The following is a 17,784-nucleotide window of genomic DNA, read 5'->3' on the forward strand; positions in this document are numbered from 1 at the left end:
CGGCTCCCTCCTAGTCAGATTATATTGACGACTGCCTCCCTCCTAGTCAGGTTGTGTTGATGACCGGCTCCTTCCTAGTCAGGTTGTGTTGATGACCGGCTCCCTCCTAGTCAGATTATATTGACGACTGCCTCCCTCTAGTCACTAGTGTGTCTTATTTATTTAATCAAACAGCGTGCTTAAAGCATCATATGTTCAGTACATATAGATTTTATAAAAACAAGTGGGGCGATTGATAGAAATTACAGATGACTCTTGGTTGACTGTGGATCAAATCCTGGCTGTATCATAACCGGCCGTGATTGGGAGTCCCATAGAGCGGCGCACAATTGGCCCAGCGTCGTCCAGGGAACGCAGTCATTGTAAAGAAGATTTTGTTCTTAACTGATTTGCCTAGTTAAATAAAGATTAAATTTAAATAATAAAAAAAGTGATTCATGACAAACCATATTTTACAAATCCGTCAAGGCACCAAAACAAAGGTTTCAAACCAATTCATGAATGTAATTGAATCTAGGTATGTCTTGCCTTTAATGTAAGGGCATGAACAAAAATGGCTGACAATGACTTATCAACAGCTCTAATAATTTGCCCTCACAGGAAATCTACACTGGCAATTATAGAACATACTATGTAGCCTCAAAATCTGTTTTAAAAAATAATTTTGACCTCATGGATGGCCAGTCCTTGTATTCATAGTGTAGTGAATTCAGAGGGTAGCCCTGGGCTGAACTCAAACCTGGGTCCAGCACCTTAGAACTGTTACGCCAAGATTTCTGAACTTCTTGACGAGGTCACTGGGTGTTGGGTTACGGTTTCTCTAAGAATGTGAGTGGAAACACTTCTCCTTCCCCCATCCCTCAGCAGTTAACCAAACCAAGCCTCTGGGCAGCCATTTTGTTGCCGTTTAAAAAACCCACACAAACCAGCAATCTGCAGTTCAAACAATAACAAATGTCATTCCACCACTACTATCCTATATTTGTGTTGGACAAGTTTGCTCACCACCAGAAAACAACTCCCATTTTACATTATAATCAACGACAACGCTTCACCTTCTCCAATATAAACAGTGTCTACTGGCTGTCAACAATTAAAAACAAGAAAAAAAAACCCATTTCTAAATAATAATATACAATCATATCTTTTCTCATTTTTCTTTCTATAGAATCCTAAAACTCACTAGCTTCTAGAACTCTCGTCCCCTTGGAACAAGCCCAAACAAAACTAAATCTCCAATACAGGAAAAACATGCAGTCAAAATAAATTGTGATCCATGGCAACTCACTGACTAAACGCATAAACATTTTTGACTGCCCAGTATGGGAATAAAGACAATTAGAATTTAAATGTTGTCAAGAAATACTGGAGTGATGTCAGATTGTTAATAAAATTGATTATAGACCAATTATAGTGTTTTCATGTGTGTATATACACAAACATCTGCAACAATTATCATATTACATGCATTTTTCTTCCACTTGAAGAAAACAGCTCACTACATTTTGAAGTGCTGCATGTTGATTAAAGTGGGTCACCAACACAGGAAGTGGAACACAGCTATTTTTTTTGTTAGTCACTTTTTGTTTAATAATAATCTTTCAATTCAGAGCCTGGCCAGTTAGCGTTTCAATCGGTGACGTCACTCGCTCTGAGACCTTGAAGTAGGTCGCGGCTTTTGTGGAGCGATGGGAAACGATGCCTTGAGGTTGGCTGTTGATGTGTGCAGAGGATCCCTGGTTCGAGCCCAGGGGCCTGTTGCACAAAACTAGGATAAGGGATTAAGCCAGGATATCTTGGTGATCCTGGCTCAATTGATCCGTAATCCGGTTGCACTAAAGATGGATAGGGGGCAGGAGGATATGTTATGGTATAAATTACCATGGAGATTTATTCTGTGGAGCTAGCCTGCTCCAGACCAGGCTAAATTCCAGGATCTATTTAATCTCATCCCTAATGTCAGTCAGCAGTCACCACAAATGGAAACCAATAGTCATTTCACTGCTCACTATACATTGTTATCACATATAACTAGACCCACTGTTATTATTTAAACGTTTGTGATCATTAATTTCAATGATTTTGGATAAAAATGATTTTTAGATGATGTTGCTATCATTAGATAATTTACAGTTTCCCATAGACTATAAGGCTATGTATAAAATGATAGAATATTAGGGCCACAGAGGGGGAAAAAAAACAAGTCATAATATTGTAACCAGTTGTTTTAAAGGAGGACAGTTGTTAAAATGACAGATGTGGGGCATTTCGTGAAATTGTACTTCAGTATGGTTTCATAAACAAAGACATGCTGATGTGCCAGAATATTAAGTATCACATTGTCATAAGTATCAAAACTGTAAAAACAATATGTAGCTTTTCTGCAGAAAGAACCAGCCTCATAAATTTATGACTTTATCCTTTTTCTTCAGTGTGGCCCTAGTACTCTGTCATATAAACAAATACACATTCCATATGAATATAAAAACACAATGTGTAACATTATGTTCCTTTATTGAATAAGGACAAAACAAAGCAGGTAAACCATCAGCTCCTTTCGAAACTGAAGTCACAGTGACTCTACAAGATGGAAAGCACAGAATCCAAGCATATTATACAAAATGATACATACACATTCAAAGGTCTGTATATAATACACCCTGCATGTCTGCACACTAAAATAAATGCAGGACAAATCCATACACATCAACTGAACAGACAAATGAATGGATGCAGTAGCCTCCCTGCAGCCTTGTATTACACACAGTATACCGCACAAACATCATAAGAGGCCAAATTCGTCAAAAAACGAACCCAAAAAAACCAAATTCCTCTGCCACCGCAGGACATATTTAACCAAAATTGAAAGCACACATACTAACTAAAATAATTCAACACATATTGGTCCCTCAGCAGCCGACCACTGTCGTCATCAGGGAAGATTGCCGGATTGTCCCAGTCCATGGCTGGTGGCACTCTGGGGCCCTCTCCTTCCTCAGGCAGGCCACATTGTGGAGGACAGCACAAGCCACAGTAATATCACATGCCCTAACAGGGCTGACCCTTAATTTGTGAAGGCAGTGAAAGCGTGCCTTCAGGAGGCCAAAGGTCATTTCAACTCTGGCCCTGGTCCTGGCATGGGCATGGTTGTAGGCCTGCTGTGCTTCCTGGGGGTCTGTGAAAGGTGTCAGGAGAAAAGGCTGGCAGCCATACCCCTGTCTCCCAGCAACACACCAGAGAATTCACCTGTCAACACAAAATCTCATCATTACTACCTCATAAACACAGTGATATTCTTGACACAGCCATGATGGTTATAAATAGGGGTTGTGTGGCTTACCTTGTGATAGGCACTGATAGATTTCAGAGGCCCGAAAGATTCTGGAGTCATGGACTGAGCCAGGCCATTTTGCCACAACATTGCTGATCACACAGTCAGCATTGCAGACCATCTGAAATCATAAGATGAGGAATATTACACCAATCAATGCACATCACTGGCAATGCAGAGTGTTCGTCAATGGACAATATCAAAAAGTTATGTTCACCTGAACATTAATGCTGTGAAAGGATTTCCTATTCACAAAATCGGCCTCATGGGCACCTGAGGGGGCTTTTATCCTTATGTGTGTGCAGTCCACTGCACCAATGACATTGGGGAAACCTGTCACACAAAGTAATGAGTATCCTACTATGTGTTAACAGTTGTCCTGTAATTTGTAGATCCTCTTACCTGCAAACCTATAGAACTCCTCTTTGATGTCACAGAGTCTTCTGTGGCCAGGGAAGGAGATGAAGACATCTGCTAATGCTTTGATAGCCAGACACACACTCCTTATTGTGCGGCAAATTGTGGCCTTGTTCAGCTGTTCTGCATCCCCCACTGAGTACAGGAAGGCTCCACTAGCAAAAAAAAAGCGCAAGGCCACACAAACCATTTGCTCCACACTCAGTGCATGGCTCCGTGCAGTGCGGTGCTTAATCCTGGGACCCAGTAGTCTGCATAGATACCTGATGCCATCTGCAGAAAACCTGTATCTTTCATATAGATGGTCATCAGGGAAGGCCAGTGGGTCCAACCGGTCCCTGAAGACCCTTTCTCGCCTGAAGGCTCTCCTCAGCACAAGTGCTTCTTCATCCACCACATCTCGCACGAATGGGCATGCCATTGTCAGAGCAGAAAGGAACACACAATTTTGGGCCTTCATATAGGCTAGTGGCCACACCTGGTGCTGGGGGTGGGCAAAAGAGGGCGATGCCTTATAACGATGACTTGGTTGTACTGATTGCTGGGAAAATAAAAAAAAACCTTAGAAAGATGCCACCGTCCTGTGTGCTCACAATAAGAGCTCATATCTCATGGCTCACTTGACTTTACGAGAATATACCTAATTTTTATTTTGAGCTGTGTCATCTTCTTGGAGCTGGGGGAGGAAAGAAAAATAATGATTAATACATTTGTGTTACAGTTAGCATACAGTGTACATTGAAGGCATATCTCACCTCCCTCTCAAGTTTTTTTATTTCAAGGTCCAGTTTCCTAATTGTCCTCTTTTTTATTTCGGACTCCAGTGCAAGATTTTCCATCTTTTTCTTCTTGTACTGAATGTCTATGTCTGCCAGTTCTATTTGGCGCCGGAGGTGGTTGCCATACAACTTTCTGATAGCTTGTGAGCTCTGTGAACACAATACAATTAGCGCAGCTGGAATTTGGCAGGATGTGGTGTCCTTTTATTAATACGCACTATGTTGCCAGGCTGGTTTTCCCACTGTATAGCATCTGGGTCCTGTAAAAGAAATTAGATTTTTTGATTTTGATGAGGACTCCTCACCATTGTAGAGTAAATAGTACTTTCACAGTCTTAACATGATACCTCATGCCTTCTGGAATCCAGAGAGATGGTCTCCTCCTCATCATCGTCTCCATCATGTGCTGTTGCTGCTGCACTGGGGCCTTCACCCTATCACATTTAATCGGATTCATATTGAAGCTAGTAGACAAGACATGCCAGGCCTACAGTATGCCTTTGATGGAGTACTCACTGGATCAGCATCGTCTGGTGCTTGTGCTGGTGGCTCTAACAGGAACACAGTGCTGCCAGGCACTGCAAGGCAATAGGTAAACCAAAGTCAGACAGTCCAAATTGATTCAATATGAATGTGGTTGTATCCCATGTAGAGATGGAAGGACATACCTTGAATGAAGCGGGTAGCATCTTGGGAGGAACCTATGCTCGTCTCTTTCCCCCCAGGGATCCCCTCTTAAGACGGGCCTGCCTTTATTTAGCTCCAAGGCCATGTCCTCTGCTGGGGTAAGGTCAGCCTTTGGTGACCCACCACCCGTGCCTTGTCTGTGGGTATTCTTTTTCACTGCTAAAACAGTACAGACAATGTGTGAGCAGGCCCCTTCTGGATACAATATATGCTTGTGCTTTGTTAAATATTAGTCAGGGACCATACCATTCTGCAGAATGTTCTTGTATTTGATTTTGACCTGCTGCCATGTCCGTTTTGGCCCGTTCATGTTTAATCTACACACACACACACACACACACACACACACACACACACACATTTAATGGAGTCACACTGCAAAAAATTACTTGGTATTTTTGTCTTGTTTTCAGTAAAAATATCAAAAAATTTATCATAGCTTTATACAGTGTGATGGAGTTACTTTACACAATTTCACTCATATCTGCAGTGCATTTCAATTAAAAATTTAACGTTTCATAATTACAGTACAACTGCATTTTTGGAGATGTGAATTGTAATTGTGATGTTTCAGCGGAGCGGTGAGTGTGTAATTGTGCACTACTTACGCATTCAGGCGGTCTGCAATACTTTGCCACGCTTTTCTCTTTGCTTTATCACTGTGGCGGTGTTGCCTTTCTTCTTAATTATATCTTTTACCTCCATGAGGATTTGTGCTTCCGACGGGGAAAAGTACGCGGCTCTAGTTGCCATGGTAAATCAGTTAATCTGTGATCTGTGGCGGGGTCATTTGAGTGAGCCGTGAGCGCACCTATCCAGGATTGGTTTCACCTGGCTTAATGAATCCGTGTCTGCTCATCCTGGCTTGGTCTTTGTGCAACCAATTAAGCCTGGATGCACATGTTTTGGCTTCATTGAGCTCAGCTGAGTCATTTATCCCGGATGTCTTAATTCTACTTTTGTGCAACAGGCCCCTGGATTTCCCCCTGAGGTTAATATCCATATCATGCTGCAATCAATTGAACAGGGTAAACAATAAGGTAGAACATCATTAAAATACTTCTACTACAATGTTAAAACATTCTACATTGTGACATTATTTCAGTGATATCATGAAACAACTTCTTCATATATGTATTTTCTGATGTTTGATCAGAGATCTTTTATGAGCGTATCTCTTGTCACATTGATCACAGCTAAAAGGTTTCTCTCCTGTGTGTGTTCTCTGGTGTCGAATCAGATTGCTTGATCCAGTAAAACTCATCCCACATTGATCACAGCTATAAGGCTTCTCTCATGTGTGTGTTCTCTGGTGTGAAGTCAGCTGGCTAGATGTAGGAAAACTCTTCTCACATTGATTACAGCTATAAGGCTTCTCTCCTGTGTGTATTCTCTGGTGCTGAGTCAGATGGCTAGCTTGAACAAAACTCCTCCCACATTGATCACAGCTATAAGGCTTCTCTCCTGTGTGTGTTCTCTGGTGTACTGCCAGAATGCTAGATGTAGTAAAACTCCTCCCACATTGATCACAGCTATAAGGTTTTTCTCCTGTGTGTATTCTCTGGTGCTGAGTCAGATGGCTAGCTTGAACAAAACTCCTCCCACATTGATCACAGCTATAAGGTTTTTCTCCTGTGTGTTTTCTCTGGTGCAGAGTCAGATGGCTAGCTTGAACAAAACTCCTCCCACATTGATCACAGCTATAAGGTTTTTCTCCTGTGTGTGTTCTCTGGTGTGCTCTCAGACCACTAGATGTTGTAAAACTCCTCCCACATTGATCACAGCTATAAGGCTTCTCTCCTGTGTGTGTTCTCTGGTGTATTTTAAGTTCTGATGAAGATTTGCAACCTTTCCCACAGTCAGAGCAGCAATGAGATTTCTTCCCTGTGGGTCTCTGCTGGTGTTTCTTGAGGTGTTTTGATTTGGAGAGACTCTTCTCTGCCCTGTCAGCATCATGAGGTTGTTGAGGCCCCCCAGAGGATCCACGATAGTCAGGTCTCTCTCCTGTGTGAACAAAAAGTCAGACAGGTGGTTTAAGGCCCACAACAGCAAAAATACACTGTAAAAAGGTGATGCCAACAGCGTAGCCATTATGTTGTTCAAACAATAATGTCTGGAATGAATGTGAATTATTTGACATTCGTCTTAAGACAGTCAAGTGAACAACAGTCATATTTTGTCTTGTTTTCCCATTAGTGGTAACATCGACGATTGTATGCAAGAAATACGTTTTTAAATTTGTTGAAATCCTAAGCAGAAATTTTAAGAGTCTCTCCAAATAACCTCACACTCAACGTCAACAAAACTAAGGAGATGATTGTGGACTTCAGGAAACAGCAGAGGGAACACCCCCCTATCCACATCGATGGAACAGTAGTGGAGAGGGTAGCAAGTTTTAAGTTCCTCGGCATACACATCACAGACAAACTGAATTGGTCCACTCACACTGACAGCGTCGTGAAGAAGGCGCAGCAGCGCCTCTTCAACCTCAGGAGGCTGAAGAAATTCGGCTTGTCACCAAAAGCACTCACAAACTTCTACAGATGCACAATCGAGAGCATCCTGGCGGGCTGTATCACCGCCTGGTACGGCAACTGCTCCGCCCTCAACCTTAAGGCTCTCCAGAGGGTAGTGAGGTCTGCACAACGCATCACCAGGGGCAAACTACCTGCCCTCCAGGACACCTACACCACCCGATGTTACAGGAAGGACATAAAGATCATCAAGGACATCAACCACCCGAGCCACTGCCTGTTCACCCCGCTATCATCCAGAAGGCGAGGTCAGTACAGGTGCATCAAAGCTGGGACCAAGAGACTGAAAAACAGCTTCTATCTCAAGGCCATCAGACTGTTAAACAGCCACCACTAACATTGAGTGGCTGCTGCCAACACACTGACATTGACGCTGACCCAACTCCAGCCACTTTAATAATGGGAATTGATGGGAAATGTAAATATATCACTAGCCACATTAAACAATGCTACCTTATATAATGTTACTTACCCTACATTATTCATCTCATATGCATACGTATATACTGTACTCTATATCATCGACTGCATCCATATGTAATACATGTATCACTAGCCACTTTAACTATGCCACTTTGTTTACTTTGTCTACATACTCATCTCATATGTATATACTGTACTCGATACCATCTACTGTATGCTGCCCTGTACCATCACTCATTCATATATCCTTATGTACATATTCTTTATCCCCTTACACTGTGTATAAGACAGTAGTTTTGGAATTGTTAGTTAGATTACTTGTTGGTTATTACTGCATTGTCGGAACTAGAAGCACAAGCATTTCGCTACACTCGCATTAACATCTGCTAACCATGTGTATGTGACAAATAAAATTTGATTTGATTTGTGCCAGACAACTTTTGGTCTCCAATATAGGCACCTTTCAGTAAGTCTATGGTATTGGGATAACTAGCGGTTTCCGCATTAGCATGGAGGAGTTTCTGCAACCAAATTGCGTTTTAGCAAACAAAGGGCGATGCACCTATTTGGGGATGTCTGATAGTATTTACGCACCACCACTAATGACTTGTGGAGCTTCTCAAAGTATTTTTTCTTCACCACAAACAGCAAGTAAACAAAGTCTTACAAATACTTTGAGGAAGTATTGATTAGAGTAAAATATTTCCAGCTCTCACTCTTGATAACCACTCGACATGAAAGGGAAAAAATGTAATGCTCTGATCCAGCGGAAATGTCATACAATACCTGATTACTTCTTATGCCTTTCACAAATAGCCTACAGCTGTGTCTGTCCCAAACTCACTGGTGCGGGAAACTGAGAAGCCAGATTATTTTATACAATGTTGCTATCATGTTGTTTCAGACAGACCTAGGTGATAGAACTATAAACAGTGTATCAACTATGTAGACAGGCCATGCTCAGCCAATGTGATTTATTTTTATCTGGATATTTTCTAGATGTTTTTATTTGTTGGCTTTAGGTAGGCTATTTTTACATAGTTGGCAATGGCAATAAAATATTATATAAATCTAAATAATGTTTATTTCTATTTATATAGAATATAGATTAGTCACAGACTAATGATTTTGAGATACGATTAGAAATTAAATTGTTCCAGTAAAATGTGAATATGAAAATCATAACTGGCACCAGATCAGTAGAAATGGTCAGATAAATTCTCACTTCAAATGGAAAACGTTGCCGACTACTGTTTTAGTCTATTACTGAAAACTTCAGGAGCATAACGTCAGAATTTAGGCCAGCAGCAGCGGGAGGAGGAAGAGTTTTGTTTCTTATGGTTCGGCTATTTTGATCTCTGGTTCCCTCAAGTCATTTGTGTGTCACAATTATTTAGTAAAAACAGGTGATTCCTATGTTGATGCTCTAAAGAATATTTGAGGCAAAAGGAATGGCAAATAAGTCTGGCTGTACAACCGATTGGCAAACATCCTGCAAATTGAGAAATCATGTGACTAAACTGAATAAAAAGTAGAAAAACAACAAAGATAAATGATAAAGAATGATAGTAAAAAGCTTTTGAGAACCTTACATACAATTTTGGGGAAAAAAGGCAAACTCTGCTCCATCATTAACTGAATCAGATGGCTCATTCATCAAAGCCCACTACTTGTATGATTTGTTTCATTGGCAAGATTAGCAAACTTAGGCATGATATACCAGCAACGAATGCTGAACACTTCCAAGTATATCTGACCAAATTATGAAAGACAAGCATTGTAATTTAGAATTCCGTAAAGTCAGTGTGGAAGAGGTGAAAAATTATTGTTGTCTATCAACAATGACAAGCCACCGGGGTCTGACAATCTAGATGGAAAATGAATGAGGATAATAGCGGACTATATTGCCACTCCTATTTTCCGTATCTTTAATTTAAGCCTACTGGAGAGCGTGTGCCCTCAGGCCTGGAGGGAAGCTCCAGTCATTCAATATGTCCTATGCTCTGCATAGTTAGCTCCAGGTAAAATGTTGTACTTATTCAGCCATTCTGTGACCAAAAACAAGCTACATATGGACAGTACCAAAATAAACTGACTCTGGAAATGACAAAGCACCTCGTAACCTAGCTGGAAATGGGACAAACGGACCCCCTTCTGTGGTAACAGACTGGGACGATTTGTAATCAAATCTAATTCATATGAACCACAGAGACTGTGTGGGATAATAACATGGCCGTGTCCAACCCTGCTTGTTCCCTCGACTCGGCTACCAACCACCAATCTCCAACAGGGCCCTTTACCTGTATCAATAGACAATTAATAGTGAGCTACAGGTAGCAATCAGCAATGAATCCCAAAAATGAGCGAGGAGTAGGAGCATGGTGGAGACATCCAAGAGAGGAAAATCAGGAAGGGAAATGACAGCAAGTAGTGCAGACGAAAGGGTTAACAAGTTGGTGAAACAACAGATGTGCTGGAATGAAAACAATATAGGTGCTACTTTGAGAACACAAACTCTCACATCTTTCACAGCACAGAGCGAGGGAGTCCGGGGGATGACTGGAGGAGCAATGGAGGAAGCATTGAGGGATTATCTTGGCGTGAGTACAGTTGGTGAGACTGAGTGGACGATGGTGAAGAACAGTGGAGTGAAAAGGGCTAAAGTTGGTAATGAACAGCAGTTTATGGTCGGAGTAGGAATTATCAGCAAGGATGTTTTTTTGGGGTGACCGGTTTGCGGTCTCAAAGATGGTGAAGTGGAATCGGTTCGAGTGACCAGGAGCGGTATGATGCTGATTGTGTGTCAACAGCGCAAAAGGAGAAAGCTTATTGTGGTTTAGGGATAACATTTCAGGAAGATGCATGTTGATTAAAACAAATGATAGACAGAAGGTTTTACTGTGGTTTGGTGAAGTGGTTCTCCCATCTTGTGTAAAACCTGGGTAAGTGAGATATACAGAAGCCGCTGCAGTGTTACAATTGTAAAAAAGGTTGGACATGTGGCAAGTGTTTGTTGAAGGAATAAATATGTCGTAGTCAGATGAAGCATGTTGTAATTGTGATGGGAATCACGTTCCCGAGTTCCCGGAGTGCACTGTACGGATGAAGGATGTCACAGTAGCTAGGATGAACAGGCCCATCCAGCAGGTATCTTATGTGGAGGCAGTGAAAATAGCTGAAGGAGTAGAAAGGAGAAGGTAGTGGATGTCCCACGGTCTACAGTGAAGCCATGCAGGAGAAGGATCCCAAAACACTAATAGTGAACAAGGTGGACTTTGTTGTGTTTATAGCGCAAGTGATAAATTGCATTAATAAATTATTAGCAACCTTCGTCTAAAACTAGCAGTTTCCGCATTAGCTTGGAGGAGTTTCTACAACAAAATTGTGTTTGCATTGCCCTCACTGCCACATGGATAAATTGCATTAATACTAAACTAATGAAACATCTAAGAAGCTAGACATCATTGTGAAGGAAATGGATTTCTGGATCTCCAGGACTTCCTATAAAATGTTACAGGGAGAACTGAATGAAGACGTTCCAGCCCTCTCAGGTTCATGAACCTGTGTAGGGATCTGAATAGTACCATTTTTGTTTGAAATTCAGGGTAGTGGAGTGAATTTGGTTCGTGTTTATTTTAAGTAATTAGTATGACATGTTATTCCCATTTTTTTGTGGCATTTTGGTTACTGTAGGTCGCAGCAATACACCTGATGAGTGTAGTCTGACAAACCTCAGCGAAGACATGGTAGGAACCAAAGTGTTGGTCATTGTTTCCAGTTGACCCCTAATTAGATGTTACATTACATGTTGTTTTCTTACTTCATGTAGCTGGCTAGCAAGCCAACATATTCATACTTCACTTACTCCTTCTGATAAGATAGCGCTGCACAAACATGCTTATCTAGGCCTACACCAGCACTGGTACCAGGCAGTATTAGCTAGCTACGTTTGCTCTGACTCTTAATACATTTAGCACGCTAGCTAGCCCGCTAACTAGCGATTAGCAGCTAACATTATTTAAGCAACACCTTGCTAAGAAAAGACAATATTTCGCCTTTAATGTAATGGCATGAAAATAATTGCCAGAATATTATACAATGACTTAACAGCTCTAACAATTTGATCCCAACAGGAAATATACACTGGCAGTTATAGAAAGACCCATTTACTATATAACCATTGATTCTTGAAGAATAGAACTTATAAATCCCTCAAATGTTTCTACCGTATTACCCCACCAGAAACCACCGACACCGGCCATATTCAACTTGTGTTGACTGTTATTAAATCCAAATCAAAGCTGTTTTCATGTTATCCAGAGCGTTGATGACTAACTTGAGCATTTTTGCGGATGTTTACTGACACCGGCCATATTCAATGGGTGTTGAGCGTTATTAAATTCATCAGGTATTCTGCTCTCTAATCAAGTCAATAAACACTGGGTAGTTAGTTAGAATATAGTTACTAGACTGGCAAGTTTGATGTATAAGTAGCCAACTAACGTTAGGTAGCTAGTTAACATACCGATACATACTGCTGTAAAGATATGCTAGGCGTTTTGTAAGGATAGCGTAGCTAACATAACATGTAACGAAACTTATTTGAAAAGTCATTACTTGATTACATTGCTCAACATTTGTCATAATTATTTAAAGCAGTTCCTGTATATGTCATATTTTGGCGAATTTAGTACTACATCCGTGAACTTTTGGCATACTAACTACATCATACTATGACCAATTAGCAAACTATATACTCCATTAACATCAAATATAGTACAGTTAGTATGAGTATTCTAACACAGCTCAGGTCTCTGGGCAGCCATTTTGTTTGTTTAAAAACTAGACCATAAAAAAAAAAAAAAAACTAGGTTGCCCCTTTAAAAAGTCACACAACAATCAATCAACCAATCTGCAGTTCAACCAATAACAAAGCTGTAACCACTATTTTGGTAATAAGATTGATGGGGCTGGAGAAATGTAACTACTCTCAAATTCATAGACAGACCTATGGATGCAAGGACTGACCATCCATGATATCAACCGTATAGTTTTAACCATGTTGAGGCGATACAGTGTTGGTTTACATTGTTTCTAAACATTGGAGTAAAAAAAGCTTATTTGGGGTTCTGATGGGGTACAACATTTGAACTAAGCTCATGAGGCATGTGTTATATTCTTAAAGAATCAATGCCTATAAATAAATAAAAGTCCAAATATGGATGTAGCAATTGCAAATTTCCCCTTTAACACCACACATCAGTTCAACAACCGAAGAGTTTGTGCTTCTGTTTTTAAGACAGTACTTACTAGTGTTAATCAGGGCCCCGTCATCGTTAGAACCATCGGACGCTTTAAGATGCGCTTGGGAAACCGGGCCCAGATATCCAGTTTCCTCCTCTTCTTCATTTTCAAATGTGACAGTCACCTCCCCCTCTTCTTCTTTCACTGAAACGTCGCCGTCCCCCTCTTTGACTATGAACGAGTCTTCCTCTTCTTTAACTGAGACGTCTTTCTCTTCTTCTTTCACGGTAACAGCCTCAACCTCTACTTGTTTTTGTATTGTAACAGCCTCCTCTTCCACGAGAGCGTCTTTCTCCATCCAGCAGGCAGACCATCTCTTCTTCTCATCATCATCATCAGGAACGGGGTTAAGTTTGAGACTGGAGCTATGAGGCATGTACTGAAGTCGCTAAGCGGTATAATTCAAAGCAGTGTTCCTTTATCAGCAGCACGTGATCAATGACGTCTGAAGAATAATTTCGTCGAACACCTGATTGGTATTGATTAATTTGGGCTCGTTCGACATTGCAGCCGACAGTGCAGGTGGCTGCTGACTCATTTACAAATCACCTTGCATCATAAATAACTACTCATTATTATTTATAAATCAGTCAGCCAGTCACCGTTTACCCACAATGCAGCATGGACTTGATGCTCTCGATGAAGGCCAGTAGTTTAGTAGCAGACCTGAAGGCTACGCTGCTACGGTGGGGGACGTCATCTGTAAAAATGTGGCTGTTCTAAATTCTGTGTCGCTCAAAGCCTTGAGTAATGAAACTATTTTTTAAAAACAATTGTCTGGAAAGAGCCAATGCTTCAGGAAGCTTTGTTTCCCCATCACTACTTTTCAGCATGTTTTCTGTGAATTCGACTACGGGAGTTTTGTAACTTTTCCCACCTTGGCTTACTGTTAGTGGGTTATAATTGGTCTCCGGTAGTTGGTCTCTGCTGACCATAACCGTATCGCTGACCATAACCGTGCTGGTTGGTTATGCTGTTTAGGCTAATAGCTAGTTGGCTAAATAGCTAACGTTAGCTGGCTGGCTAAGATAACTGCATATAGCTAACATTCTTTGATTGGTTAGATGGCATAATGTATTTCCAAAACGTTGGTTTAATTTAAAGTTATACATTTTACGTTATTTCTGTTGTAGTTAACATCATAGGTAAGGATTGGTTGATTTCCAGTTTTTAAGTATGGTATTTAAGATGATTGATGAGAAAAGTATCGTCCAACCATCGGGTAACTTGTTTCATGCGCATTAAAGGTGAGGGTGAATTTCAGATGTTCACTGCTTGTATTGACGAAGGAGTGGAATTGATGAAGTTCCTCTGCTGTCCCCTGGAATAGAAATAACACATTCTTCTCTAACAACCCCACATACAGTTACACATAATTAGATGCTATTTAAAAAAAACTAAAATAACCATAATGACCTGAGCGCCTACTTGTCTTGTCTGTGTTTCTTTTACACCTGCTACGTAAAAGAGACTGAAGAATGTGTAACCGTATAGCTTCCGTCCCTCTCCTCGCCCCTACCTGGGCTCGAACCAGGGATTCTGCACACATAAACAACTGCCTCCCACGAAACATCGTTACCATCGCTATTAGCACACACCCCGCTAACTAGCTAGCCATTTCACATCGGTTACAAATGCACAATGGTCAATGCTATCTGGGATTCTTGGGACATCCCTACCCTAAACCCTAACCTTAATCCATAACTTAACCATTTTAAATGTAAACTTCAATGGGCTAGGGACGTCCCAAGGATGTATCGCTACCTGAAATGGTGGTGCTCAGTCAGAGAGCTGTTGAGGGACTGGTTAGGAAGAACACTTCTACAGCCAGAGAGGTGAGAGGACACACATGGTTTAGATGGTAAATATTTATGTCCCCTTAGTGGTTCATCACATCAGCAAAAGGGAATATGTTCTATCATCCATGTTTATTTACATTAGTGCAAATTGACCACTGATATTGGTGTAATTTCTCACCCCTTTTGGCTGTATGAAAGTTAATTTCCCCTCAGACACACATTTGTTCTTTGCTATTATGGTCATTTGTGTAGATAGTACTTTTCCCCACTCATTCACCCCACCTCTTTACGTTGCTTATTTATATTCAGTGGCCTGACTGCATCCAGACTGTCAAAGGCCCATCCTGGTAGATCTGAACCTAATGCAGTTTGGAGTGATCAGATGACTGAAGTCACATTTAGGTGCCATAGACGCTCCATATTCATTACTTTTAATGTTTTATATAATATGACTAAATGTGTTTATTTCTGTGTTGCAGGGGCAGTCAAGAAATGGAACGGCAAGCCCACAGAACATGACATAAGCAGAGCTGTGGGAGACCACCTGAAGCCCCTGGTAGAGCCGGGGGTGGTGTTTACCACTCCACCACGCCTTCAGCAGGCTGGAAAAGTGGGATTGATACTGTTTTTCATACTAAGAGGGACCAAGAGTCTGTTGATTGGTCAGTCTTTGGGTTCATTTGTTGAAATCAAATCAAGCTTTATTTATACAGCACATTTCAGACATGGATGCAACACAATGACTTCACAGAAAAAAAAAAAAATAAACAAAAATATTTAGTACACAACAAACAGAAGATTAACAACTGAAAGACTAGTGAACATTAAGGAAATTCTATTGATTAAAATATTAATTGGATGGAATATCCAACCCAAAATATTAGCTTGTTTTTTTAGGAGGGGCTCTGAAAGACACTATGGTGGTGTCCACTGGAAGTTGACTAGTAACAACAACTGGGAAATAAGACACCCACCATGAGACCCACTAAATCTGCCCAAGAAGAGGGAAACAAAAGAAAAACCCACACCAAACTTAAAGACAGGTAAACCAAAAAGTTGGAGCAACTAAAGGTGTTGACTCTCCACATCTATCTAGACAACTGGAGCACTGGGCCAGACACTCAGTGGCCCACTGACTAACGAGGTGACACCAATCAGTGCTAACGAGCTACGCGTGTTAAAGTCCAACCTCAAAACATAAATGGAAAAACCAAAGCCTGGAACACCTTCCCCCTTAAGAAAACAAACATATCCTATATTTTTGTTGGACACAGTTTGCTCACCACCAACATAAAACAACTTCAATTTCACATTATAATCAACTACAATGCTTCACCTTCACCAATATAAACATGGTGTCTACTGGCTGTCAACAATTAAAAACAAGAAAAAACACCTATTCCTAAATAACAATAAACAATCATGTTATTTTTTTCTCCTTTTTCTTTCTATAGAATCCTAAAACTCACTTGCTTCTAGAACTCTCGTCCTCTTGGAACGAGCCCAAACAAAACTCAAATCAAATTGTATTAGTCACATGCGCCGAATACAACAGTGAAATGCTTCCTTACGAGCCCCTAACCAACAGTGCAGCTTCAATACGGAAAAAAACAAGAAATAAAACTCCAATTTTACCTCACTGGTTAGAGGACAACCTGCAGAAGAGTCAGCTACATTTGGGAGTGATGCATTAAATTTAGGGGTCGCTAAACAAGGGAATGCAACACTTATTTGTCATCACTCATCGATATCATGCTAAAAAAAATTGTGAGAGAGGAGAGAGATGAGGTTGCACATCCTGTTAAAACTAACAGCTCAAAAACCACACGGAATCTGGGAGTACATCCCTGGGAGTACATCCCTGGTTAGAGGACAATTTGTAGAAAACAGCACGCCACATTTTGAAGTGTTGCATTTTGATTCAAGTGGGTCACCAACGTGGTAAGTGTAACAAAACTCCTAATTGTCCCTAGACTTTCTAAGCAAACAGCTGGAGGCAGGGCTTTCTCCTGTAGATCTCCATTTGAATGGAATGGTCTGCCTATCCATGTGAGAGACGCAGACTCGGTCTCAACCTTTAAGTCTTTACTGAAGACTCATCTCTTCAGTAGGTCATATGATTGAGTGTAGTCTGGCCCAGGAGTGTGAAGGTAAACGGAAAGGCTCTGGAGCAACGAACCGTCCTTGCTGTCTCTGCCTGGCCGGTTCCCCTCTCTCCACTGGGAATCTCTGCCTCTAACCCTATTACAGGGGCTGAGTCACTGGCAAACTGGTGCTCTCTCATGCCGTCCCTAGGAGGGGTGCATCACTTGAGTGGGTTGTGTCACTGACGTGATCTTCCTGTCTGGGTTGGCGCTCCCCCTTGGGTTGTGCCGTGGCGGAGATCTTTGTGGGCTTTACTCGGCCTGGTCTCAGGATGGTAAGTTGGTGGTTGAAGATATCCCTCTAGCGGTGTGGGGGCTGTGCTTTGGCAAAGTGGGTGGGGTTATATCCTTCCTGTTTGGCCCCGT

General features: G+C 41.3%; 2 protein-coding genes and 1 long non-coding RNA gene across 3 annotated transcripts in view; all 3 read right to left on the bottom strand.

Annotated features, from left to right (window-relative positions):
* LOC135568958 (zinc finger protein OZF-like) overlaps nt 1–17,784 on the bottom strand; it is a 53,303-nt gene that overhangs the window by 20,760 nt on the left and 14,759 nt on the right. The gene's annotated exons all lie outside the window — the stretch shown is intronic.
* Nucleotides 4,240–5,716, bottom strand: LOC135568960 (uncharacterized). Its single transcript, XR_010462774.1, has 6 exons — nt 5,461–5,716; nt 5,196–5,373; nt 5,044–5,105; nt 4,875–4,961; nt 4,504–4,787; nt 4,240–4,424 (listed from the first exon to the last, which is right to left on the bottom strand). It is a non-coding gene; the product is annotated as an uncharacterized LOC135568960 (long non-coding RNA).
* On the bottom strand, nt 6,194–14,326 carry LOC135568959 (zinc finger protein 239-like). Its single transcript, XM_065015734.1, has 2 exons — nt 13,482–14,326; nt 6,194–7,218 (listed from the first exon to the last, which is right to left on the bottom strand). Exons 1-2 carry the CDS (start codon nt 13,849–13,851, stop codon nt 6,509–6,511), a joined length of 1,080 nt encoding a protein of 359 aa, XP_064871806.1. The 5' UTR covers nt 13,852–14,326; the 3' UTR covers nt 6,194–6,508.

Source organism: Oncorhynchus nerka, unplaced genomic scaffold, assembly GCF_034236695.1.
Source record: "Oncorhynchus nerka isolate Pitt River unplaced genomic scaffold, Oner_Uvic_2.0 unplaced_scaffold_1307, whole genome shotgun sequence".
Taxonomy (NCBI): Eukaryota; Metazoa; Chordata; class Actinopteri; order Salmoniformes; family Salmonidae; genus Oncorhynchus; species Oncorhynchus nerka.

Bases quoted from the DNA above. Each gene is read 5' to 3' on its own strand.
- LOC135568959 (XM_065015734.1), bottom strand. From the start codon at position 13,851: ATGCCTCATAGCTCCAGTCTCAAACTTAACCCCGTTCCTGATGATGAT. The intron at 7,219-13,481 runs GTAAGTACTGTC...TTGTTCACACAG, and splicing joins CGGGGCCCTGATTAACACTA to GAGAGAGACCTGACTATCGT.